The sequence below is a fragment of the Bos indicus genome, chromosome 19, assembly GCF_029378745.1.
Source record: "Bos indicus isolate NIAB-ARS_2022 breed Sahiwal x Tharparkar chromosome 19, NIAB-ARS_B.indTharparkar_mat_pri_1.0, whole genome shotgun sequence".
NCBI lineage: Eukaryota > Metazoa > Chordata > Mammalia > Artiodactyla > Bovidae > Bos > Bos indicus.
Genome location: NC_091778.1, coordinates 1,777,609 through 1,804,501, shown reverse-complemented (window position 1 = coordinate 1,804,501; position 26,893 = coordinate 1,777,609). Strand labels below are relative to the sequence as shown.

Below are 26,893 nucleotides of genomic sequence, written 5' to 3'. Positions count from 1 at the left end.
TCTGTTTAGTTGATCTATCCATAGGTGTGAGTGGGGTATGCAGGTCTCCCACTATTATTCTGTTATTGTTAATTTCCCCTTTCATACTTGCTAGCACTTGCCTTACATATTATGGGGCTCCTATGTTTGGTGCATATATATCTATAATTGTTATATCTTATTCTTGTATTGATCCTTTGATCATTGTGTAGTGTCCTTCTTTGTCTCTTCTTATGTGATATGAGTATTGCTATTCCTGCTTTCTTTTGGTCTCCATTTTTGTGAAATATCTTTTCCAGCCCTTCACTTTCATTCTGTTTGTGTCCATTGTTTTGAAGTGTTCTCTTGTAGATAGCATATACAAGGGTCTTGTTTTTGTATCCTTTCAGGCACTCTTTGTCTTTTGGTTGAGGCATTCAACCCATTTACGTTTAAGGTAATTATTGATAAGTATGATCCTGTTGCCATTTACTTTGTTGTTTTGGCTTCAACTTTATACACCCTTTCTGTGTTTTCTGTCTAGAGAATATCCTTTAGCATTTGTTGAAGAGCTGATTTGGTGATGCTGAATTCTCTCAGCTTTTGCTTGTTTGTAAACTTTTGATTTCTCCTTCATATTTGAATAAGATCCTTGCTGGGTATAGTAATCTTGGTTGTAGGTTTTTCTCTTTCATCACTAAGTATGTCTTGCTATTTCCTTCTGGACTGAAGAGTTTCTATTGAAAGTTCAGCTGTTATCCTTATGAGAATCCCCTTGTGTGTTATTTGTTGTTTTTCCCTTGCTGCTTTTAAATTTTTTCTTTGTGTTTGATCTTTCTTAATTTGGTTAATATGTGTCTTGGTATGTTTTGAATTGAGTTTATCCTGTTTGGGACTCTCTGGATTTCTTGGAGTTGGGTGACTATTTCCTTCCCCATTTTAAGGAAGTTTTCAACTATTATTTCATCAAGTATTTTTTCATGGCCTTTCTTTCTGTCTTCTTCTGGGACTCCTATGATTCAAATGTTGGGGTGTTGAACATTGTCCCAAAGGCCTCTGCATTGTCCTCATTTCTTTTAGTTCTTTTTTTCTTTTTCCTCTCTGCTTCATTTATTTCTACCATTCTAACTTCTACCTCACTTATCCTATCTTCTGCCTCTGTTATTCGACTCTTGGTTCCCTCCAGAGTGTTTTTGACCTCATTTATTGCATTATTCATTATTGATTGACTCTTTTTTATTTCTTCTAGGTCCTTCTTAAACATTTCTTGCATCTTCTCAATTCTTGTCTCCAGGATCTTTAGCTGTAACTCCATTTTGTTTTCAAGATTTTGGATCATTTATTCTAAACTCTCTTTTTATGAGTTTTACTACTTTATTTTCTACATATGAGTGAGTTTATTAAGTATATGTCTTTCTGTTTCTGGCATATTTCACATAGCAAAATGTACTTTTGACTCATCTAGTTGATTGGTGTTGTCACAAATAATAGGATTTCAGTCACTATTATTATTGAATAATCTTCAGGTGTCTAGGGAGGGAGGGGCATGTATCACATTTGCCTTATCCATTCATCCATCTGTGGACACTCATGTTGCTTACATATTTTAGCTATTGTGAATAATGACACAATGAACATGGGAATGCAGATACCTCTTTAAGAGTTAGATCTTATTTCTTTAAGACATATATGCAGAGTGGTGTTGCTGGATCATGTAGTAGTTCTCTTTTTCATTTTCTGAGGAACTTCTACACTGTTTTCCATTGTGGCAGCACCAGTTTACACTTCTACCAACAGTGTGCAGGTGTCCCCTTTTCTCCACATCATCATCAACACTTGTTATCCCTTGTCTTTTTTTTTTTTTTTTTTTAATAGCCATTATATGACCACCTGACCTTCCTCTTGAGAAACCTATATGCAGGTCAGGAAGCAACAATAAGAACTGGACATGGTACAACAGACTGGTTCCAAATAGGAAAAGGAGTACATCAAGGCTGTAATTGTCACCCTGCTTATTTAACTTATATGCAGAGTACATCATGAGAAATGCTGGTCTGGAAGAGTCACAAACTGGAATCAAGATTGCCAGGAGAAATATCAGTAACCTCAGATATGCAGATGACACCACCCTTATGGCAGAAAGTGAAGAGGAACTAAAAAGCCTCTTGATGAATGTGAAAGAGGAGAGTGAAAAAGTTGGCTTAAAGCTCAACATTCAGAAAATGAAGATCATGGCATCTGGTCCCATCACTTCATGGGAAATAGATGGGGAAACAGCGGAAATAGTGTCAGACTTTATATTTTATTGGGCTCCAAAATCACTGCAGATGGTGATTGCAACCATGAAATTAAAAGACGCTTACTTCTTGGAAGAAAAGTTATGACCAACCTAGATAGCATATTGAAAAGCAGAGATATTACTTTGCCAACAGAGGTCCGTCTAGTCGAGGCTATGGTTTTTCCAGTGGTCATGTATGGATGTGAGAGTAGGACTGTGAAGAAAACTGAGCACCAAATTGATGCTTTTGAACAGTGGTGTTGGAGAAGACTCTTGAGAGTCCCTTGGACTGCAAGGAGATCCAACCAGTCCATTCTAAAGGAGATCAGCTCTGGGTGTTCTTTGGAGGGAATGATGCTGAAGCTGAAACTCCAGTACTTTGACCACCTCATTAAAGAGTTGACTTATTGGAAAAGACTCTGATGCTGGGAGGGATTGGGGGCAAGAGGAGAAGGGGATGACAGAGGATGAGATGGCTGAATGGCATCACCCATTCAATGGATGTGAGTCTGAGTGCACTCCGAGTGTTGGTGATGGACAGGGAGGCCTGGTGTGCTGTGATTCATGGGGTCACAAAGAGTCGGACAGGACTGAGCAACTGAACTGAACTGAACTGACTGATAACAAGTGTCAGGTTGTATCGCATCATGGGTTTGATTTGTATTTCATCAATGATTTGTGATATTGTGCACTTTTTCATGTACCTATTGGACATTTGTGTGTTTTGTTTTGATAAACGTCAATTTAAATTATTTGTGCATTTTTTAAATCAGGTTTCTGTTTTTGTTTTTGCTGTTGAGTTGTATGAGCTACCTGTTTATTTTGGATATTAATCCTTAAAAGATACTTGGTTTGCACATATTTTCTCCTTTTCTGTAGGTTGCCCTTTTACTGTTTTGTTTGCTTCCTTTGACCTTCTTAGGTGGCTGTTGTGATAAAGTATCCACCTGGTAATGTAGGAGATGCAAATGATTCAGATTAGATCCCTGGCTCGGGAAAATCCCCTGGAGTAGGAAATGGCAATAAATGCAAATTGTAGGAAATGGAAAATTCCATGGGCAGAGGAACCTGGCAGGGCTACAGTCCATGGGTTACAAGGAATCAGACATGACTGAGTGACTGAGCACACGCACATTTTACTTTGCAGAAGCTTTCTAGTTTGACACAATTCCACTTTTCTATTTTTGCTTATTGCCTGTGCTTCTTGCTGTCATAATCAAAAAAACATTGCTAAGACCAATGTCAAAAAACCTTTTCCTATGTTTTCTTTCATCTACTAGTTTTACAGCTTCAGGTCTAATACATAAGTCTTTAATCCACTTTTAGTTGACTTCTATATGTGGTATGAAGCAGAGTCCAATTTCATTATTCTGCATGTAATAGCTAGTTTTCCCAAAATAATTTACTAAATAGTCTATCCTGTATCATTATGTGTTCTTGACACCCTTGTTGAAGATCAATTGACCATAAGTGTGAGGATTTATCTCAGGGTCCTCAGTTCTGTTACATTGTGGTTTGCCATGCCGTCCTCCAGGGGATCTTCCAGAACCAGGGATCTAACCTTCATCTCATCTCGTATGTCTCCTGCATTGTCAGGCAGGTTCTTTACCACTAGCGTGCCACCTGGGAAGTGCATTGTTCTGTTAGAGATATTGGCCTTTTTAGTTGTTTTCTTGCAGTGTCTTTGTCTGGCTTTGTGTCAGGATGACTCTGGCCTAATAAAATGAATTTGGAAATGTTCTTTCTTCTTCTGTGTTTTTGAAGAGTTTAAGAAGGATTGATATGCATTCTATTTGAAAGATTGGTGGAACTCACCCACAAAGCCATCTGGTCCAGGGATTTTTTTAGCTGAGAGGGTTTTGATTGCTACTTCAATCACTTTATTTGTACTCATTTGTTCATGTTTCTATGTTCTCTTGATGCAATATTGGTAGGTTGTATGTTTCTGGTAATTTACTCATTTAATATTTTTTAAACTCTCTCTCTGTGAGTGTGTGTGTGTGAGTTATAAACACAAAAATATCTGGAAGGATATGTAGTAAACTCTTAATAATTATATTGCTTGGACTACAATTAGAAAGATGGGGGGGGGCTTTTGTTTCAATTTCTCTATCGTTTAGTTTATTACAAAATTTACAAAATTATACCACCATACTGTTAAAACATATTTTAAAACCACAGCCTGAAATGAATGCATAAAGGCTCAACAGGCATATTACTGATCTTCATTCAATAAGGAACAAGTTAAGTCTGGCACAGATAACCTGGGCAGGCTGATGCATCAGAAACCTAAGCCATCAACTTCCTCTCCCTTAGGAGCACTTCATCTTGCAGGTTAGCCAGTCTCCTCCAAAGTCACTTGACTGAAAGGATTTAGCAATTCTCTTCTTGCCCATGGCCATGAGGAATATTTACTTGGCAACTGTAGGTGCATCCTGGAAAGCTGGCCCACCTCTGTGGGGCAATTCTGCTTCTAACAAGGGAATGTAACTTTACATACCCTTTAATTGAAGCCAGAGCCAGATGGGCACTGATCTTATTAAAGCCATGATTGTTACCAGAAAATAACTGCAAATATGTATGGGTATTTTTGTATGTGTGTGTGCATGTGCATGTATTTTATGACACATGCCATATCCCTGAAATCTCAATTATAGAACTATCTTTCCAATTTTTTTTTTGTTTACAATTTACTTTATAGTTTAGCCTTATGTAGGGTGGCTATGGGGTGCCTCATATCTTTTAATGTTACATTTTGTTCTCATTATTGCATTATTGCTTTTTCCTTCTTCCAGGTGCAGCTCATCCACTATAACCACGAGCTATATACCAATGTCACAGAAGCTGCAAAGAGCCCAAACGGATTGGTGGTAGTTTCTATATTTATTAAAGTAAGTGTGTTGCATTCCTTCATTCTTCTCTTCTTACCATTTCCATCCCAATCAGAATATCAGTTTATAGTCCTATTGAATCTTAGAAAAATAGCAAAATAACCCAAGCTGCATAGATATTACCAAAGCGAAATATCTATGTCCAATATTTATGTCCATGAGGTTTATGAAAAATAAAGACTCTTTCAGTGAGATGCAAAAACAATGAGTTTAGAGCACTGGGGCCTGAGGATCCAGGTAGCTTCTATCCTACAGAGAAAAATGATGCTGGATCCAGGGGCAGGTTCTAGGTTCCACTCATGCAGAAGAATCAGAAGGAATAAATAGAAGGGGAGATGGTTTCTCACTGATACCCAACAGGATTAAAGGGCTGTCAATCAGATGACCCTTGGAAAAAGGAATAAAAAGAAAATGTGAGATGTCCCTTCCCTCCAGGCACTGCACTAAACAGTTCCCTCCAGCTTTCAGGAATTGCTCTGAGTATCATCTTTCCCTCCCAGTTTACCTCTCTCATGTAAACATCCCTGTGAATAATTAAGAAAATTCACCAATGCTGGCTTTATGACATTCTAGGGTAGCTCCACATCTCCTTATAGTCATCATCAACAACAAACTTCCAACAAATAAAAGTTTAAGTTGTTAAAAAATTACACAACCTTTTGACCATTGTTGGGTGAAACAGGTTTGCAAATTAAAAAAAAAAAAAAAAAAAGAAGAAGAAGAAGAAGAAGCACCTGTCATCAGGCGCTAGGAAAGGTCACCAACAGGACTGATCCTTTCACTATAGCCAGTGGATTATGGGAAAGGCTACCACTATAGCTGGATCTCTTGAACTCCTGGCCATTGGCTTCCCTGTGTACTTTCTCACTGGCTGGACTATATCTCTTGCAGCCACTGATCCCCCATACATCTGTATTTGCCAGGGCTCCTGTGACCCAGCAGCCAGGCCACCTCCATGCCCTGTCCTCACCAGGTCAGATCTAATTGCTTTGGGGAAGCCTCAGGAGCAGACCTCTGTGGGAGGCCCACATGCAGAGGTGGGGCTAAGGCCTTAGCTAAAGCCCAAGAATAGAGTGACTAAGGAAGAGGAATGAAAATCTTCTCATGTAATTGCACAAGCCACAAGTTAAATCCCCATGATCATCTTGATAAACTGTGCATCTGTGGAATATATGAATGGACAATGAATTTTCCCACAACTGAGACCAGTCAATGGGGTCAAGTACATATTATGGTTGGGCCAGCTCAGAGTCTGAGCTGCCCACACCTTGTCCATAGCAAGTCCAGAAGCCTACCTAGAGAATACTAGGGAAAGCAGAATTTGGCTGGGGATCATAGTGGGGGTAAAAACACTGACAAATGAGACACCAGGAAAATATTCTTATTGCTGTTTATATGTTCTGTTGCTGCTTTCATTATTTTTAATGCAATTTGTATTTTTCTATTTTTACTTTACCTTTCCATTGTTTTGTGTTCTTTCCTTGTTTTGTTTTTAACATTTATTTTACTTTATTTTTAGTTTGTATTCTACTTTGGTTTTCTTTCTTATTTTTCTTAGTTTTGTTTTTAATTGTTCTGATTTTGTTTTTAGGTTCTTTTATTTGTCTGGTTGCTTTCTGTTTTTTTTTTTTTATTTTCATTGTTTTTGTTTCTTTTTTTGTATGTGTGTGTGTGTTTTAGTTTTTATTTTTCTTTGTTTCATTTTTCTTTTACCATCTATCTTGGGTTTTGTTTCTTCGTTTGTTTTCCTTTTTTAAAAACTATCATTCTTTGTTTTTGTCTTTGCCATTTGTCTTGGGTTTTGTTTGTTTATTTTCTTTCCTGACCCTTTTTTCATTGCACTGTGTGGCTTGCAAGATCATGGTTCCCTAACCAGGGTTTAGGCCTGAGCCTCTGAAGTGGGAGTGCCAAGGCCAGGACATTGGACCACTGGAGAATTCCTTGTTGATGTTCAGTCACTAAATCACGTCTGGCTCTTTGCAACCCCATGGGCTGCAACACCCCAGGCTCCTCTGCGTTTCATTATCTCGTAGACTTTGCTCAAATTCACGCCCATTGAGTCAATGCTGTTATCAAGCATATTCTTTACCACTGCACCACCTGGGAAATCCCAGAGAATTCTGAGACCTGGGGAATATTAATTGGCAAGATCTCAACAGAAAGTCTCTACCTTGACTCCAAGATACTTAATACGTCACACTAAAAAACAATCATAACTTGAACACAAACCCACCTATTAGCAGACAGGCTGTCTAAAGTGCTAAGCACACAGATATACCAAAACACACTACATGATGTGGGCCTGCCCATTGGAGGGATGAGACTCAGCTCTACCCACCAGAGCACAGGCACCAGTCCTTTCCAACAGGAAACCTACACAAGCCATTGGGTCAACCTCATCTGCTGGCGGCAGATACCATAAGCAACAGGAGCAATGGTCCTACAACCTGCAGAAAGAAAACTTCAAAGACAGTAGGTTAAATACAATGAGAAGAATAATAAATATGGCGAAGCTAGTAAAAATGTAAGATCAAATAAATGAAGAGGAAATAGGCAATCTGTCTGAAAAATAATTCAGAGTAGTGATAGTAAAGATGATCCAACTCACAGAAATAAACTTGGAGGCATGCACAGAACATGGATGAAGTGTTTAACAAAGACTTAGATGAACTAAAGAAAAAACAGTAATGAACAACACAATAACTGGAATTGAAAACACTGCTGCTGCTGCTGCTAAGTTGCTTCAGTTGTGTCCAACTCTGTGCGACCCCATAGAGGGCAGCCCACCATGCTGCCCTGTCCCAGGGATTCTCCAGGCAAGAACACTGGAGTTGGTTGCCATTTCCTTCTCCAATGCATGAAAGTGAAAAGTGAAAGTGAAGTCTCTCGGTCCTGTCTGACTCTTAGCAACCCCATGGACTGCAGCCTACCAGGCTCCTCCATCCATGGGATTTTTCCAGGCAAGAGTACTGGAGTGGGGTGTCATTGCCTTCTCCACTAGATGGGGTCTAAAAGTTCCTCCAGATATTAATTCCACAGACTCAAGTCGGCAAAAGCACCCTGCGGTCCAGGGACATCCTAAGGAAATCATAATGCCTTAACCTCGAAAATGAGGACGAGGAGGTGGTAGTTTTTCAGAAAGGAAATGTCACTTGGGTCCTTCCTGCACTGGGAGCTGCACTGACAGATCACGGTCCAGCCTGGAGTCGTAATTCACGAAACAGTGAAACTCGTTTCCCAGGGTGAGTGTGTTCTGGAATAAACTTGCACATCTTCACTCCAAGCAGCTTTGCTGCCACCGCCTCCACGACAGCACCTGTGCACAGCAGAATCTTTCCCCGGGTCAGGAGCTTGATGGTTTCTGACATTTTCCTAAGACATTCCTCCAAGTGATAGGGGTGATCTGCCACGACGATGGCAAAGCTGTGTGTGGTGATCCTCTCGGGTAAGTCCACAGGGTTCTTGTAGTCATAGTAGACAAAGTCCTTTCCGTATACGGCAAACCTCCGGTTGTACTCAAATATGCAGAGGAAGACATCGTCTCTGTGCCGCTCTCTCAGCTTCTGGTAGACGCTGGGGGCGCTCACACACGCTATTCTGCCACCCTCCCCGGCAGCTGCCAAGCCGTCCTCAGCAAGGTACAGGGCCGTCTCCGGGCTGTACCAGAACTGGCTCACCCGCCAGTTCTCTTCTATTATCCCGATGTTGTACTTGTCATCACCACGGAGGTGAGAGTGGTGCTGCTGCTGCTCAGCATAAAATTCCTGCAGAGCTGCAAGGGTGTATGAAGAAAGCTGGGAGCAGGGGGCCTCGTCTTCACAATCACTCATTTCACACCCTGACTGTGTCGGGAGATGCGGACGAGAAGAGTAGGGGCAAGCTCCTCACTCCACTTGCTGCTTGACTCCACGCATGCTCCGTAGCCTGGGGCCTGGTCGGGCAGCCAGCTGCGTCTGCACGTGCACACTAGAAGGAATCACGGCTGCTGCTGATAAGTCGCTTCAGTCATGTCAGACTCTGTGCAACCCCATAGACAGCAGCACACCAGGCTCCCCCATCCCTGGGATTCTCCAGACAAGAATACTGGAGTGGGTTGCCATTTCCTTCTCCAATGCTGGAAAGTGAAAAGTCAAAGTAAAGTCGCTCAGTTGTGTCCGGCCCTCAGCGACCCCATGGACTGCACCTTCCAGGCTCCTCCTTCCATGGGATTTTCCAGGCAAGAGTACTGGAGTGGGGTGCCATTGCCTTCTCTGAAGGAATCAATAGCAGAATAACTGAGGCAGAAGAAAGGATAAGTGACAAGATAGAAAGGTGGAAATAACTTCTGCAAATCAGAATACAGAAAAAAGAATGAAAAGAAATGAAGACTGCCTCAGAGACCTCTGTAACAACACTAAACACAATAACATACAAGTAATAGGGGTCTCAGAAGAAAAAGAGATAGAGAAAATGTCCTAGAAAATATTTCAAAAGATTTATAGTTGAAAATTTCCCTAACATGGGAAAAGAAATAGTCGCCCAAGTCTGGGAAGCAAAGAGAATCTCATACAGGGTACAACCCAAGAAGAAACACACCAAGACATATACTAAACTAACAAAAATTAAAAGAAAAATAATAAAAGCAGCAAGGGAAAAACAAGAAATAACATATCAGGGAGTCCTAAGGTATCAGTTAATGTTTCAGCAGAAACTCTGCAACCCAGAAGGGAGTGACAGGATATATTTAAAGTAATGAAAGGGGGAAACCTACAACCAAAATTACTCTATCTAGCAAGGATCTCATTAATATTCAAAAGAGAAATCAAAAGCTTCACAGATAAGCAAAAGCTGAGAGAATTCAGTACTAACAAACTAGCTTTATAAAAATTGCTGAAAAAAACTTCTCTAGATGCTAAACACAAGAAAAGAAAAAAGAACTAAAAAAAAACAAACCAAACACAATTAAGTAAATGGCAAGAGAAACATATATACTGATAATTACCTTAAATGTAAGAGGATTAAATGTGTCAGCAAAAAGACACAGATTGCTGAATGGATTCTAAAAAGAGTTCATATGTACTGTCCACAAGAAGTCTACCTCAGACATAGGGACACATACAGACAGAAAATAAGGAGAAGAAAAAATATATTCCATGCAAATGTAAATAAAAAGAGAGGGGGAATACCAATAGTCATATCAGAAAAAAAAAAAAAAAGACTTTAACAACTGTTACAAGAGACAAGGAAGGACACTACATAATGATCATGAGATCAACCCAAGAAGAAGATATAACACCTGTAACTATTTATGCACCTAATATAGGATCACCTTAATACATAAAGCAAATGCTAACAGCCATAAAAAGGGAAATCAATAATAACACAATAATAGTGGGGTACTTTAACATCCCAAGCATACCAATGGACTGATCATCCAGACAAAAAATTTAAAAAGAAAACAAAGACCTTAAATGACACATTAAAACAGAGACTTAATCGATATTTTTAGGACATTACATGTAAAAGCAGCAGAATACACTTTTTTTTTTTCTCAAGTGCACACAAAACTTTCTCCAGGATAGGTCATATATTAAGTAACAAAACAGTCCAGTTCAGTTCAGTCTCTCAGTCGTGTCCAACTCTTTGCGACCCCATGAATTGCAGCACGCCAGGCCTCCCTGTCCATCACCAACTCCCAGAGTTCACTCAGACTCACATCCATCGAGTCAGCGATTCCATCCAGCCATCACATCCTCCGTCGTCCCCTTCTCCTCCTGCCCCCAATCCGTCCCAGTATCAGAGTCTTTTCCAATGAGTCAACTCTTCACATGAGGTGGCCAAAGTACTGGAGTTTCAACTTTAGCATCATTCCTTCCAAAGAAATCTCAGGGCTGATCTCCTTCAAGTCTTGGTAAATTTAAGAATATTGAAATTGCATAAAGTATCTTTTCCAGCTACAGCACTATAAAATTAGGATTCAATTACAGGGGGGGGGAAAAAAAACAGTAAAAACCACAAACACATGGAGACTAAATACTATGCTACTAAAGGGGACGACAGAGGATGAGATGGCTGGATGGCATCACTGACTCGATGGATGTGAATCTGAGTGAACTCCGGGAGTTGGTGATGGACAGGGAGGCCTGGTGTGCTGCGATTCATGGGGTCTCAAAGAGTCGGACATGACTGAGCGACTGATCTGATCTGATCTGAAGTAGCCAAAAGATTACTGGGGAAATCAAAGAGAAATTTAAAAATACTTAGAAATAAATGACAATGAAAACACAAAAACCTGAAACCTATATGATGCAGCAAAAGCAATTCTAAGAGGGAAGTTAATAGAAATGCAATCCTACCTCAAGATTCAAGAATAATCTCAAATATACAACTTAACCTTACAACTAAAGCAACTAGAGAAAGAAGAAAAAGTTAGTAGGAGAAAAAAAGTTATAAGGTCAGAGCAGAAATAAATGAAATAGAAATTAAGAAAACAATAGCAAATATCAATGAAACTAAAAGTTCATTGTTTGAGAAGATTTTTTTTTAATAAATTGATCAACCTCAGCCAGATTCCCCAAGGGGAAAAAAAAGGGAAGAGACTCAAATCAATAAAATTATAAATGAAAAAGGAGAGATTATTAAATAAAATTCAATCAAATTAATATAACTGACACTGCAGAAATATAAAAGATCATAAGGGAGTACTACAAACAACTATATGCCAATAAAATGGGAAATCTGGAAGAAATTAACAAATTTCAAAAAAGGGAAAACCTCCCAAGGTTGGACCAGAAAGAATCAGAAAATATTAACAGACCAATCACAAGTAATAAAAATGAAACTCGGATTAAAAATCTTTCAATAGACAAAAGTCCAGAACCAGATGGCTTCACAGATAAATCCTATCAAGCACTTAGAAATGAGCTAGTACCTATTGTTCTCAAACTTTTCCAAAAATATTACAGAGAGAGGAACACTCCCACACTCATTCTACAAGGCCACTATCACCCTGATACCAAAACCAGACAAAGATATGCCAAAAAACAGCCCAATATTGCCAATAAATATAGATGTGCTATTCCTCAACAAAATACTAGAAATCGGAATCCAACAATACATTAAGAGAATTATACATCATGATCAAACAGGGTTTATCCAAGGCATGTAAGGATTCATCAGTATATGCAAATTGATCAATGTGCTAAAACATATTAACAAACTGTAAAATAAAAACCATATGCCACGTGATCATCTCAGTAGATGCAGAAAAAAAAACTTTTGGCAAAATTCAACACCCATTTAGGATTAAAAAAAAAATGTCTGCATAAAATGGATATAGAGGGAACATACTTCAACACAATAAAGGCTATATATGACAAAGCTCCTGCAAACAAACTCCTCAATGGTGAAAATTTGAAAGCATTTCCTCTAAGATCAGGAACCAGACAAGGGATTGTCCTCTCTCACCATTATTATTCAACATAATCTTGGAAGTATACTAGTCACAGCAATCAGAGAAGAAAAAGAAATAAAAGGAATCCAGATTGAAAAAAAAAAAAAGTAAAACTGTCATTGTTTGCAGATTACATGATACTATTGATAGAAAACCTAAAGATGCCACCAGAAAACTTCTAGAGCTAATCAATGAATTTCGTAAAGTCACAAGAGACAGAATTAATACACAGAAATCTGAACCCCTATATGCCAACAATGGACCATCAGAAAGATAAATCAAGAAAATAATCTCATTTACCATTGCAACAAAAATAGTAAAATACCTAGGGATAAACCAGACTGGTTGCAAATAGGAAAAGGAGTACGTCAAGGCTGTATATTGTCACCCTGCTTATTTAACTGATATACAGAGTACATCATGAGAAATGCTGGGCTGGAAGAAGCACAAGCTGGAATCAAGATTGCTGGGAGAAATATCAATAACCTCAGATATGCAGATGATACCACCCTTATGGCAGAAAGTGAAGAGGAACTAAAAAGCCTCTTGATGAAGGTGAAAGAGGAGAGTGAAAAGGTTGGCTTAAAGCTAAACATTCAGAATACTAAGATCATGGCATCTGGTCCCATCACTTCCTGGCAAATAGATGGGGAAACAGTGGAAACAGTGTCAGACTTTATATTTTTGGGCTCCAAAATCACTACAGATGATAACTGCAGCCATGAAATTAAAAGATGCTTACTCCTTGGAAGAAAAGTTATAACCAACCTAGATAGCATATTGAAAAGCAGAGACATTACTTTGCCAACAAAGGTTCGTCTAGTCAAGGCTATGGTTTTTCCAGTGGTCATGTATGGATGTGAGAGTTGTACTGTGAAGAAAGCTGAGCGCTGAAGAATTGATGCTTTTGAACTGTGGTGTTGGAGAAGACTCTTGAGAGTCCCTTGGACTGCAAGGAGATCCAAGCAGTCCATTCTGAAGATTCAAGAATGATCTCACTTTTTCCTTAAGGGGAAAAAAAAAAAAAAAAGAATGATCTCAAATATACAACTTAACCTTACAACTAAAGCAACTAGAGAAAGAAAAAGTTAGGAGGAAAAAAAGTTATAAGGTCAGAGCAGAAATAACAAGCAGTCCATTCTGAAGGAGATCAGCCCTGGGATTTCTTTGGAAGACATGATGCTAAAGCTGATTGGCTACCTCATGCGAAGAGTTGACTTATTGGAAAATACTCTGATGCTGGGAGGGATTGGGAGTAGGAGGAGAAGGGGATGACAGAGGATGAGATAGCTGGATGGCATCACTGACTTGATGGACATGAGTCTGAGTGAACTCCGGGAGTTGGTGATGGACAATGAGGCCTGGTGTGCTGCAATTCATGGGGTCACTAAGAGTCGGACACGACTGAGCAACTGAACTGAAGGAGGCAGAAGATCTCTATGCAGAAAACTATAAAATAAGATTAAAAAAAAATCAAAGATGACACAAACAAGTAGAAAGATAGGTCATATCCTCGGATTCAAAGAATCAATATTGTGAAAATGACTATATTACCCAAAGCAATCTACAGATTCAATGAAACTCCATCAAATCACTGATGGCATTTTTCACAGAACTTAGAACAGAAAACTATACAATTTGTATAGAAATACAAAAGGTCCTGAAAAGCCAAATCAATGTTGAGGAAAAAAAAAAAGATGGGCAATCAGGCTCCCTGACTTCAGATTATAGACAAAGGTACAGTCATCAAGACAGTATGGTACTGGCATAAAAAAACAGAAATGCAGATCAATAGAAGAGTATAAGAAAACCAGAGATAAACTCACACACCTATGGACCTTGTCACACACCTTATCTTTGACAAACGAGACAGAAGTATACAATGGAGAAAAGATAACCTCTTAAGAAATGGTGCCAGGAAAACTGGACAGGTACATGTGAAATAATAAAATCAGAACACTCTAACACCATGTACAAAAATAAACTCAAAATGATTTAAAGACCTAAAGGTAAGGTAGGATAATATAAATTCTTAGAGGAAAACATAGGCAGAATAGTCTATGACATAAATTGCAGGATGATCTTTTTTGAGCCACCTCCTAGAGTAATAAAAATAAAACAAAAATTAACAAATGGGACCTAATTAAACTTAAAAGCTTTTGCATAGCAAAGGAAACCATAAACAAGATGAAAAGGCAACTCTCAGAATTGGAGAAAATATTTGCAAATGGAACAACTGACAAAAGATTAATCTCTAAAATATAATTTATACATTCAATGTAAAAACACTCAATTAAAAATTGGTCTGAAGACCTAAACAGATATTTATCCAAAAAATACATACAGATGGCCCACAAAGCCATGAAAAGATGCTTAACATCACTAATTCCTAGAGAAATGTAAATCAAAACTAAAATGATGTATCACCTCACACCAGCTAGCCTGTCATTAAAAAAATCTACAAAAAATTGTAAAGCAATTATCCTCCAATTAAAAATAATTTTTTTAAATTATACAAACAATAAATGCTGGAGAGAGTGTGGAGAAAAGTAAACCCTTTTGCTGTTGGTGTGAATGTAAATTGATACAGCCACAATGGAAAACCATATGGAGGTTCCTTAAAAAAACTAAAAATAAAACTACCGTATGACCCAGCAACACTACTACTGTTCTTATACCCAAAGCCATAATTCAAAAGGACACATGCACCCCAATGTTCATTGTAACACTATTTACAATAGCCATGGCATGAAATCAATCTAAATATCCATCAACAGAGGAATAGATAAAGAATATATGAGATACATATATATATATATATATATATATATACACACACACACACACACAATGGGATATTACTTAGCCATTAAAAGGAACAATACTGGGTCATTTGTAGAGACTATCATACCTAAATAGTTGACCTAGATAATGGACCTAGAAACTATCATACAGAGTACAGTAAGACGGAAAGAGAAAAACCAAATATCATGTATTAACACATATATGTGGTATCTAGAAAAATGGTATACATGATCTTATTTGCAAAACAGAAATAGAGACACAGATATAGTATACAAATATATGGACACCAAGGTGAGAAGGAGGGGTTGGGTGATTTGAGAAATTGGAATTGACATATAACACCATTGTTACTATATATAAAATAGATAACTAATGAGGACCTACTGTGTAGCTCAGGGAATGTTACTTAGTGAGTGCTCTGTTGTGACCTAAATGGGGTCAGATCAGATCAGTCGCTCAGTCGTGTCCGACTCTTTGCTACCCCATGAATTGCAGCACGCCAGGCCTCCCTGTCCATCACCAACTCCCGGAGTTCACTGAGACTCACGTCCATCGATTCAGTGATGCCATCCAACCATCTCATCCTCTGTCGTCCCCTTCTCCTCTTGCCCCCAATCCCTCCCAGCATCAGAGTCTTTTCCAATAAGTCAACTCTTCAATGAGGTGGCCAAAGTACTGGAGTTTCAGCTTTAGCATCATTCCTTCCAAAGAAATCCCAGGGCTGATCTCCTTCAGAATGGACTGGTTGGATCTCCTTGCAGTCCAAGGGACTCTCAAGAGTCTTCTCCAACACCACAGTTCAAAAGCATCAATTCTTCGGCGCTCAGCCTTCTTCACAGTCCAACTCTCACATCCATACATGACCACAGGAAAAACCATAGCCTTGACTAGACGAACTTTTGTTGGCAAAGTAATGTCTCTGCTTTTGAATATGCTATCTAGGTTGGTCATAACTTTCCTTCCAAGGAGTAAGCGTCTTTTAATTTCATGGCTGCAGTCACCATCTGTAGTGATTTTGGAGCCCAGAAAAATAAAGTCTGACACTATTTCCACTGTTTCCCCATCTATTTCCCATGAAGTGGTGGGACCAGATGCCGTGATCTTCACTTTCTGAATGTTGAGCTTTAAGCCAGCTTTTTCACTCTCCTCTTTCACTTTCATCAAGAGGCTTTTGAGTTCCTCTTCACTTTCTGCCATAAGGGTGGTGTCATCTGCATATCTGAGGTTATTGATATTTCTCCCGGCAATCTTGATTCCAGTTTGTGTTTCTTCCAGTCCAGCGTTTCTCATGATGTACTCTGCGTATAAGTTAAATAAGCAGGGTGACAATATACAGCCTTGACAAACTCCTTTTCCTATTTGGAACCAGTCTGTTGTTCCATGTCCAGTTCTAACTCTTGCTTCTTGACCTAAATGGGAAAGAAATCCAAAAAAGAGGGGATATATGCATATGTATAGCTACTTCACTTTTCTATACAGTAGAAACTAACACAATATTATAAAACAGATATACTCCAATAAAAATTAATTTTAAAAATGTTCTCCTACTCTTGGGCTGGGGATGTTCCTTGATTAAATTTCATTTCTGCTCCCTGAGATAATTAACTTGTTCACAATCTTCTGAATACCTCAGCTCTTCCTGTAGGGTTTTCACCTCTTTGGGTAAGAAATATCTGTTATTCTCATTCTGATTTCTATCCATAGAATGTTAGAAGTCCAGAAATCTTACTTCTATTTTAACTATTGCAATTCTTTTTGTCCAAGCAGGTAGTTATTTTATTGGTATAATGGACTTTAAAACTTGATGAATTTTCTATGAATCTGATGCATATCTACTCTATATACATCCTAAAATTCACTGCTTCTGAAGTAATGAATTGCATCCAATTCCCCCCCACCCCCCAGGACAGGGCTTTCTCTACTCTGGTTGCAGCAAATTCCTGTAGGGAAAAAAATAATGTCCTTAGGATTATTAACAGCCTATTTGTCTTGCTGAGGACTCATATTTAGCTTAGAACTTTTAGAGGTATTACAAAGGGTCTTCTGTACAAGTTCCTATAGATGAAAATTTTGCCAAATGTTCTATGTCATAACTTGGTTCACCATTTTTTTCAGTCTCTACTAACAGTTGCCTCATTATTTTCCAACCTCCATCTATAGCCTGAATTCAAAGCCAATATTAAGTATGTACAAATTATTATGAAAACAAAACCTAAAATGGGCAACACCCGCTTTCAGATACCAGTTTTTACATCAATTAGCTTTTGCTGTTTTAATATTTGTTTTAAACAATAAATATTTCTAACTTCTTAAAAAAAAACTGTCTTCCCTCCAAAAAAGGGGGGGGAGTGTTACAGTGTGGCAGTTCTAAAAGTTGGCAGTCATTGTGTAGCTCCTTGGGAATTTTTAGCCAAACCATTAGAGGAAGTGCCCCAGTCAGAACTTCGAATCTAATGACAGTCAATAGAAATTCAGCATTTGGCACTAGGGAGTTTTAACACAGCTCTCATGAAGACATTATCATCACACAGAATGGGCACAGGGGCAGCCCCAGACACCACTCCCTCTCCTTCCTCATGAGCATCATCTTTTACAACAGTCACTTTGCTCTGTCTGGTCACGCAGCCTCCTAACTTCCTCTCCCTCACCTGGGTCAGATTAAGCCTTTTTGTGGTCCCAGGAGAGCTGAACCCTGGATATACTGCTGCCACTGACCTCCAATCCCACCTCATTTAGCTTGTCACTGGCAAATATAGAAAAGGGCTTTTGATCAGGTAAGTATGATTTTAGGCTTTCTTAATCCCCAATAAAACTTCCCAAAGGAATTGGTCTTGGTACAGACAGATCCTTCCAATCCCTGTTCTATACCTCTTGGCATCATCACAGACCCTGTTATAATAAATAGTAGATTACTAAATGCAAGGCACTGAGACATGTACTTTACATACATATTTTATCATTTAACCCTAATAATAAACCTGTGGAGTGGACATCAGTGTCCCTAAGGAAAATGAGGAAAATGGTACAAATAATTTTTGACATTACATCCTCGTTCATGTAGCTCATAATAGTACATTCAGGAAAGGATCCCAGGTCTTGCTTGACTTTAATATTGACACTGATGACCTTGTTCACATAGAGCTGGAAGGGAGAAAAGAGAAAACAACATTAAAAATTTTCCCCCTACATTCCCTTGCTGCCCACAAACATAGGACAAATATCTATATCCCTCAACCAGCCCCAGTTATGACATTGATAACTTCTTGTTGTGTTCAACCTGGGACATACTTACTCTTATGCAGCCTGAAGGCATTTCACAGTATTAGGCAATGCATATCCAAGGGCTCACATCTCCTGTAAATTTCCCAAATCTAGGCCTTCTGTGAGTAACTCTCATGACCAACATGGACTGCCCAACAGCTCTTGACCTTTGGTGAGTGCCTCAGCCTCGGCCACTGACATTTCCTCACTTTGCTCAAAGTTTCTGAGTCAGTGAATGTCATCCTGGCAATGTGGGCACATTACAGCTTACAGGGTGATTGATTTGCCAGAACTGAGCCTTCTAACTGAAAACTAATGAAATGTTTCACAGGCTTCTGTAGAAGCACTCATTCCACTTAGATTACTGACACAGGTCCTGATTGTTGCCCTGTGGGTTACTGAGAGGAACTTATGCCCCAGATCCTGAGATCAGTAAAAAGATTGTCCCTAGCTCCTGCATCTTCTCAGGACAGTTTGGCTCTTAGGGATGCTTCCAGTCTTTCCCTGAGCAAACCTGAAACTTTCAGGCTGGATCTCAAAATAAGCTACAGCATTTCTATCTTTGTCCAACATAATCAACTCCAAGATGCTCCACAGTGAATCATCCAAGCTGTGACTTGCCATTCACTCATTCCCAAACTGATTATGCATGGGACACAGGCCAGACTTTTCTGGGCACTGATACCTAGAAATGACATGAACAAAGCCTCTGGCACTCTTCCCCTCCTTCTGATCTTTCTACCTCCCCTTCCCAATTCCCTGCAAGGTAAGCAGTAACAGAAATTGAGAAGCCCCATATCTAGGTCAGCTGAACCCTTGAGATGTCAACCAACCAAACTCTGAGTCATAAAAGGGTTGGAATTGTTTGTTAAAATAAAAGATTTGTTTATCTGTAGGTTTCACTTATCTCTGTCTCCTCCTAGTCCCCCACCTTTCCTATAACCACAGGGAGCAGAGATTTAGCTATGATTGCTTCTCAGTCACACACCATTAACTTCCAATTTAAGTGCATATATACCAAGTACATATTTTATCCTCTCACCCACATAGTCAACACGCTAAAGTCCACAAATTGTCTGTGTGCATTTTGGAAAATTTTCAATTATTTTCAATCAGCTCAAAAGGGTCTAGTCCTAATGTTAGCTCTGCCCAGACTCACCAGGTACCAGGGACCCAAGACACTCAATTAAAGGACATGGCAGGTTCCTTACCTAACAGGACAATCTGTTTTTGACTCTCCTTTCATGGGTTGCATCAGCACAAATACTCTTGGCACTCTTTCTGTTTCTCTTTGTACTTGGATAACTATCCCCTTCCTAATATGTCACTCCCTACTCTACTTAAAATCCTCTGATGGTTCCCTATTCCTAGAAAATAAACTTTAAATGCCCTAATATGACATTCAAAACCTGGCATGAGCTATCCCCTGCCTCTCTATCTTTACCTCCCATCCTTCCTCCATACTCTCATTTTCACCTACCCTGAAATGCTTCCCTAAGAATGACTAGTTCTCCCATGTCTATGTGTGCACAATATGTTTTTCCTCACCTTTTCTCCTTTTCCACCGAAGTTAACTTCTGCCTACCTTTTACTAATATTTTCTTTTCCCCCCTAGGTTTCTGATTCATCAAACCCATTTCTTAATCGAATGCTCAACAGAGATACTATCACAAGAATAACATATAAAAGTAAGTTTGGCTGAATTTTCTATATAGCAACTATTCTCTAAAGGTTAGTCCTGTTTGAAGGCAGAAAGCCAGAACTAATGATCTCCAAGGGCCTCTTTCAGCTTCATGATCATTCAATTCTGTAGAAAATCACTCTGGAGAGTCAGGATTGGCTAAGAAACAACTCATTTCAAGCAGAAACCCCCAGAGTGCCTTTTTCATCCATGCCTGTCTAAAGCAATAATGGTTATTATGATGATGGTCATCATTATCCTATGGATTGGTAATGAGCTGGGAGATCCTACTAGCTGACAGACTCCAACATATCAGCTGGCCACATTTAGGGCTTTGCCAATTATGTGATTGAGAAAGCATTCACCAGGTGGTTTGATCCAACTTCAACACATTCCAAGGCCCTCAGCTGGACCACATCTCCCCCTCTGTGTCACTGGGTCTCCCTTTCAGGTTAGACAAGGTGGCATTTTTCTTCATTTCCATGTGTGACACAATGAGCTATAGAATTCTGCCCAATTTCCTTGGGTTTCTAGAGTGTATAATTCCCTGAATCTGTAAGCAGAAAAGAGGTAATGGTGCAAAGTTGAAAAGAGTAGAGTGGAAAGGATGCCACTATCTTCTGTAGCAATCTTAGAGGTTGCAGGACTTGGTGAAAGTTATGGAAATAGTACACATAAAGGGATTAAAGAAAATAACAGGAAAAAGTTTAACTAATTAGAAGTGAGCAAGAAAGTGGGATTTTGTCCTTAAGCAAAGAGCTTCCTCACTTTGTTCCCTCCTTTGTAAAGAAGTTGAAATTCAGTTTCTAAGGTCCTTCTAAATCTAGGATTTTAAATCTGATTTTTGCAAAAGTAAAAATCAGTACACAAACATTCTGACACCCCACATCCCTTTGGCATGTCCTCACTTGGTGTAGAACACTGCTATGGATGGTGATGTGGAAAGACAAAATGAATGCCTTACAGATCTCACCTAGGACTGCTGGAGGAAGTGTGGAGAATCCTTCTCTTTTTCAATTACTCATCAATTCAGCAAGTATTTCTATTTCTTTCATGCCTGCCACATGACAGCACCAAGTGAAGCTCTTGGGATATAAAGATGGGCCAGACACCAGCCCTCCACACAGAACACTCCCCTATGAAGTTTGGGAATTCTGGGAAACCTGGAGAATCAGCCAGAAGAATTATCTCCAAAACCATCCCAGTCTTCCTCATAAGTACCCATAGAGTTCTTTAAGCTCAAACTCAGATTGCTTAGCAAAGGGAGACATTTCTGTGTTGGGTTGCAAATACATTTTATAACTGCTCATAAAGATTATTAGTTTTTTAACTTTTTTGCTAAAAGAGCATAAAATTAAATAAAATGCTTTCAAATATCTTGAACTTGCAGTTTAGAGACCATGAAAAGCCATCAAATTACATTTTAAAGCCCAACACACCATCTAAGAGATTGCCAGCTGCAGTCAACCATTAGTCAAACTTTGCCCCCCACCCCACCTCACAGCTCTAGGCTGATTAATGTTAAGTGATGTGGCTGCTTCCAAAGATAAAACCAGTCATACGGGTTTGCTCTATGGGAAGGTGGCCTTTCACGTGAACGATGAGTCTCTCACTCTTTAGTCAGGGAGACAAACATATAATGGTGTTTCTTAAAGATTTGTGTAATAAGCACAATGTATTAAAAATAGGAACGGAACTCTTGGGATCATAGAAAATCTTCCTAAAATTCATGGCAGATTTTTAAATAGGGATTGCTATTCAAATAAGTACTAAATATATGAACAACCATTGTGAGGAAAGAAATAAGGGAAGAAAGGGAGGGAGGAATAGAGGAAAGAAGGGAGAGGAAAGGGGAGGGAGGGAAGAAGGGAGGGAGAGAAAGAAGGAGAGGGAAAGGAAGGAAAGAAGGAGGGAAGGAGAGAGTGAAGGACATTCCAAACAGCATACACAAATGCAAGGAGAGGACTTAAAGGACTCTGAAAAGTTCAAAGGCAGGAAATTTGCCTTCATCAGCTCTTCCTCTGCATGGACAAGTGAGAATAACCCAGACACTGCAATGCCTAGGACATGTGGCTGAAAGGGATGAATTTTCTCAGCAGGAAAGTGCCAACACTCTTCTTTCTAGCTAATCACCTAGAGGCAGCCAGCCTGTGGAAATTTGTCCAAACAAGGGAGCAACAAGGAAGTTTCTGAAACAGGAGTCATGCCTGAGAACATAGCCAGTGGGTGGGAAACATAAGCCTGAGAAGTCCCTCCAGGGTCTTTGCAGGAGACACCAGGTTATGCTGGCATTTTCCCATGAACTCTCGTAGACAATACCTCCTGCTCAGGGGCACCTACCAGAGTCCTCTGCTTTCATTCTTTTAAGCAAGCAAGAAAAAAAATGAATCCCCCCAGCTACTATCCAACCACAATACTTAGGAACACCTGACCTTGGCCCCTGACCACCCCCACAACCAACCCATTCTTCTGCTGCTACCCAGAATTAGACTCCAGTGTAGCTTCAATCTGCCACACTCACTCATATGTGTACACACTCTGCTAACTGCATCAGCATCAGGAACATGGAAGTAATGCTAGCTAAGTATTTTCCACACTCCAGGCTCTCTGCTAGAGCTTCACATGCAGCATCTCACCTGGTGCTTACATAGTCCTATTCCCAAAATAGGTATTAATAGCTATCCCAGTTTACGGATGAGGAAAGCAAAGCTCTGAGAAGTGAAGCCCTCTGTCAATGATACACATTTAGTGAGTGGCTCTATTAGTCAGCAAATTCTGCGTAATGAACAAGCATTCAACAATAGGCATTGATTTCTCACTGCTGCATCTGTGGGTTGGTTGGTGACTCAGTAAATCTGCAGGTCAGATAAGGTCAGATAACATGGCTTTCTTTTGTCTAGGATCAAGTACTTCTCATGTTGGGGATCAGAAATGCATGATGTTGTTTAAGGTCTAGTCTTGAAACTCACACACTGTCACTTCTATCCACTGTTCATTGTTCAAAGCAAGTCACACGGCCAAGCCCAACATCAAAATGCTCCCATGGATTTGGGTCTGGGAAGGGGATGAACATTTCCTGAACAATAGTTTACTCATCCATAGTGGGATAGCAAGGATTTTAGCATAGGTCGTCCCAGGGATGTTCGTAGGCTCTTTCTGTCCTATTGTCTTCCTCCCTAATGGGCAAGGAAAGCTTAACTCTGAGATCTTAAAACTAGTTGTATCGCTAATACTCTCACATTACATGAAGCTTTTCATCTTCTTCTCTTAATCCCAAATTTAGTTCAGTCTGAAGATAATTCTTTTTTTGCTTTTGCCAATGTTTCCACTTTGGAAGGGTCATAAACTAAGCACAGAACTTGTGGGTAATTTGAAATTTCAGGCTCATAGCATCCTAGGCTCCCTGCAACTCCTGCTTCTCCTTTGGCATGGGACTACTGGTGAAATCATTGTCATTCAAAGGAAGACAGTGGCATCACCATTATTGGGTACATACTGAAACCAGAGGAGACATAGAGATTAATGCTAAATGGGGTCAATCTTCCCCATTAGTCCTTCCTTTGGGGATGTTTCATAATGAAAAGTCAATCTAAGACTCTGAGCAGAGAGTGATGTGATCTCCTGACAAAAGGATCACTCCATTTGCTTGGATAAAGCATATTCATGGGTGAGAAGGGAATCGGAAATTTCAAATATGTTAAGCTTGAGATGGGCCTCAAAGAAGAAGTATAGAGTAGGCAGCTGTATATATGAGTGTGGATTTCAGGAGAGATAACTACAGATATAAATGTGGAAGTCACTTGGATCCAGATAGCATTTAAACCTGGGTGAGATCATGGCAGAGAATAAATAGAGAAGAGAGAAACATATCCTCTTTTTTTTTTTTTTTTTTTTTGCTTTTTTAAAAATATAAATTTATTTATTTTAATTGGAGGCTAATTACTTTACAATATTGTATTGGTTTTTGGACTCTGTGGGAGAGGGTGAGGGTGGGATGATTTGGGAGAATGGCATTGAAACATGTATAATATCATATATGAAACAAATCGCCAGTCCAGGTTCCATGCAGGATACAAGATGCTTGGGGCTGGTGCACTGGGATGACCCAGAGGGATGGTACAGGGAGGGAGGTGGGAGGGAGTTTCAGGATGGTGAACTCGTGTACACCTGTGGCGGATTCATGTTGATATCCCCATTTTTTAAAGAACAGCTCATATCCCCATGATCTAACATTGTGAATCATTTCTAAAGATAGTTTTTAAATTCTACCCTGCACAATGGAGTATTACTCAGCCATTAAAAAGAATACATTTGAATCAGTTCTAATGAGGTGGATGAAACTGGAGCCTATTATACAGAGTGAAGTAAGCCAGAAGGAAAAACATAAATACAGTATTCTAACGCATATATATGGAATTTAGAAAGATGATAACAATAACCCTGTGTACGAGACAGCAAAAGAGACACTGATGTATAGAACAGTCTTATGGACTCTGTGGGAGAGGGAGAGGGTGGGAAGATTTGGGAGAATGACATTGTAACATGTAAAATATCATGTAAGAAACGAGTTGCCAGTCCAGGTTCGATCCACGATACTGGATGCTTGGGGCTGGTGCACTGGGACGACCCAGAGGGATGGTATGGGGAGGGAGGAGGGAGGAGGGTTCAGGATGGGGAACACATGTATACCTGTGGTGGATTCATTTTTATATTTGTCAAAACTAATACAATTATGTAAAGTTTAAAAATAAAATTAAAAAAAAAAAAATTCTACCCTGGAAGAGGCTTTTGCATATCTGTCTCATCAACTGGTTCAAGAGGTGTAAAGAGGGAGGAGTTAGCATGGAATCATGGGGTAAAATCACCACAAAATGGCAGCCAGTAGTCACACTGTCCATTTGCTTGATTTGAACATAAATTAGATGACTAGGGAGAAAAAAGGAATTGTGCAAAATCATTCTGTTGAGCCAGTTGAGAAAATCAATGCCAGTAATCCATAAAAGGAGGAAACAGAAGAATATTGCCAAAAAGACTGTGAATTTTGGAAGCCAATATACTAGTAAATGCTATACTATATAGGACTATACTGCTACATTATACTTATAGGACTCTATATGTTCTGGTGAAGAGATATAGAACTAAGCAGACCTCGGCACCTAGCTCTACCATATCTTTACTGTATAACTTCGGCAAGTTTCTTAACCTCTTTGAGGTAATTTCCTCATCAATAAAATGAGGATACTAATACTGATATTGAGAGAGTTGAGATGAGAGTTAAATAAGGTAGTGAGTCCGGTGCCTGGAGAAAGACTGATATAAACAAGGTGCTTAATAACATGTGTTTCTCTATTATCCCTAGGTATGCTTTGGTCAAATCTAGCTTCTTGGGAGGTGAGAGAAAGGTCAATATAATACTAAATACAATTATCTTCAAGGTGAATGCAACACAGGGCACTTAAGCAACATAGCTTGTTTACTTAAATGAACTAGAGCTTCTGTGTGGGATCCATCCAATGCATGGTAATAGTCTAGTGAGCTTCTACTTTCTTTGAAAGTTTGGATTTCATATGTCTGACCAAATCTTATAGCACACTCTCACTAAACCAGACTGACAATGGAAAAAAAAATAGCCTAAATTAATTTCAGGCTGACTTTGGAAAGTCTTTCAAAGAAAATCTACACAGCAGCAGAATCTGGGATATCAGCATAACAGTGTTTTGGAAGCAGATTGTTACTCTTCTACATGGGTTAAATCCATAAACATAGCCTCTTGATTCTGGCCTTCCCTTTCTACCCCAACACACACACACACACACACACACACACACACACACACCCAACCCCTGTCCTCAAATGTGTATGCAACACAGAGGCTGATTATAGTTTCAGAAAAACCTTAATTTTTTTTTCTTTACTCTAGAACCATGCCTGTAATGCCCTCATTCTGCAGTCTCCTTCAGTCCCTCCTCCCCATCACCCTTAATAAAATAAAATACAATAATAGCAGCACGCTAAAGTACCCAATATGGTCAAAGTGCAAGCTTGGTTAAACAAATTACAATAACCTTTAATAAGGATGTGCTGAATGCATCCTTTTCTTACTCATTACATTCAACTTCATATTGTATGGACAAGACACCATCAGAGGAAGCATCATTAAGTGCAAATCTTATCATGCCATTCCTCTGCCTAAAACATTTTGGTGGCTACATATTGCCATGACTAGTACTAGAGCGAAAAATAAACATACTTTTTATTTAAAATGATTATATTTGGGGGACTGTTTGTTCCTGCAGCCTATCCTGACAGTCTACTGGAATCTGAAAAGGACAAAAAAAAAAAAAAAATGTTATCAGTAATAACCAACACTTTCTCAAGAGTCCTAATTCTTAAGTCTTATTTTATTCTTCAGATGATGCATATTTACTACAAGGACTTAATATAGAGGAACTATATCCAGAGACCTCTAGTTTCATTACTTATGATGGGTCCATGACTATCCCACCCTGCTATGAGACGGCAAACTGGATAATAATGAACAAACCTGTCTATATAACCAGGATGCAGGTGAGTTTCTCTGTGGTCTT

At 39.3% G+C, this 26,893-nt stretch overlaps 1 protein-coding gene and 1 pseudogene across 2 annotated transcripts in view; one reads left to right on the top strand and one right to left on the bottom strand.

The window, feature by feature from the left end:
• CA10 (carbonic anhydrase 10) overlaps positions 1 to 26,893 on the top strand; it is an 852,220-nt gene that overhangs the window by 819,467 nt on the left and 5,860 nt on the right. For both annotated transcript variants that reach the window (XM_070772473.1, XM_070772474.1), the window contains 3 exons: positions 5,032 to 5,127; positions 20,241 to 20,313; positions 26,719 to 26,873. In XM_070772473.1, the coding sequence (XP_070628574.1) occupies positions 5,032 to 5,127; positions 20,241 to 20,313; positions 26,719 to 26,873 (324 nt within the window). The remainder of the gene's footprint in view (positions 1 to 5,031; positions 5,128 to 20,240; positions 20,314 to 26,718; positions 26,874 to 26,893) is intronic.
• Positions 8,316 to 9,060, bottom strand: LOC139177745 (EEF1A lysine methyltransferase 1 pseudogene; annotated as a pseudogene).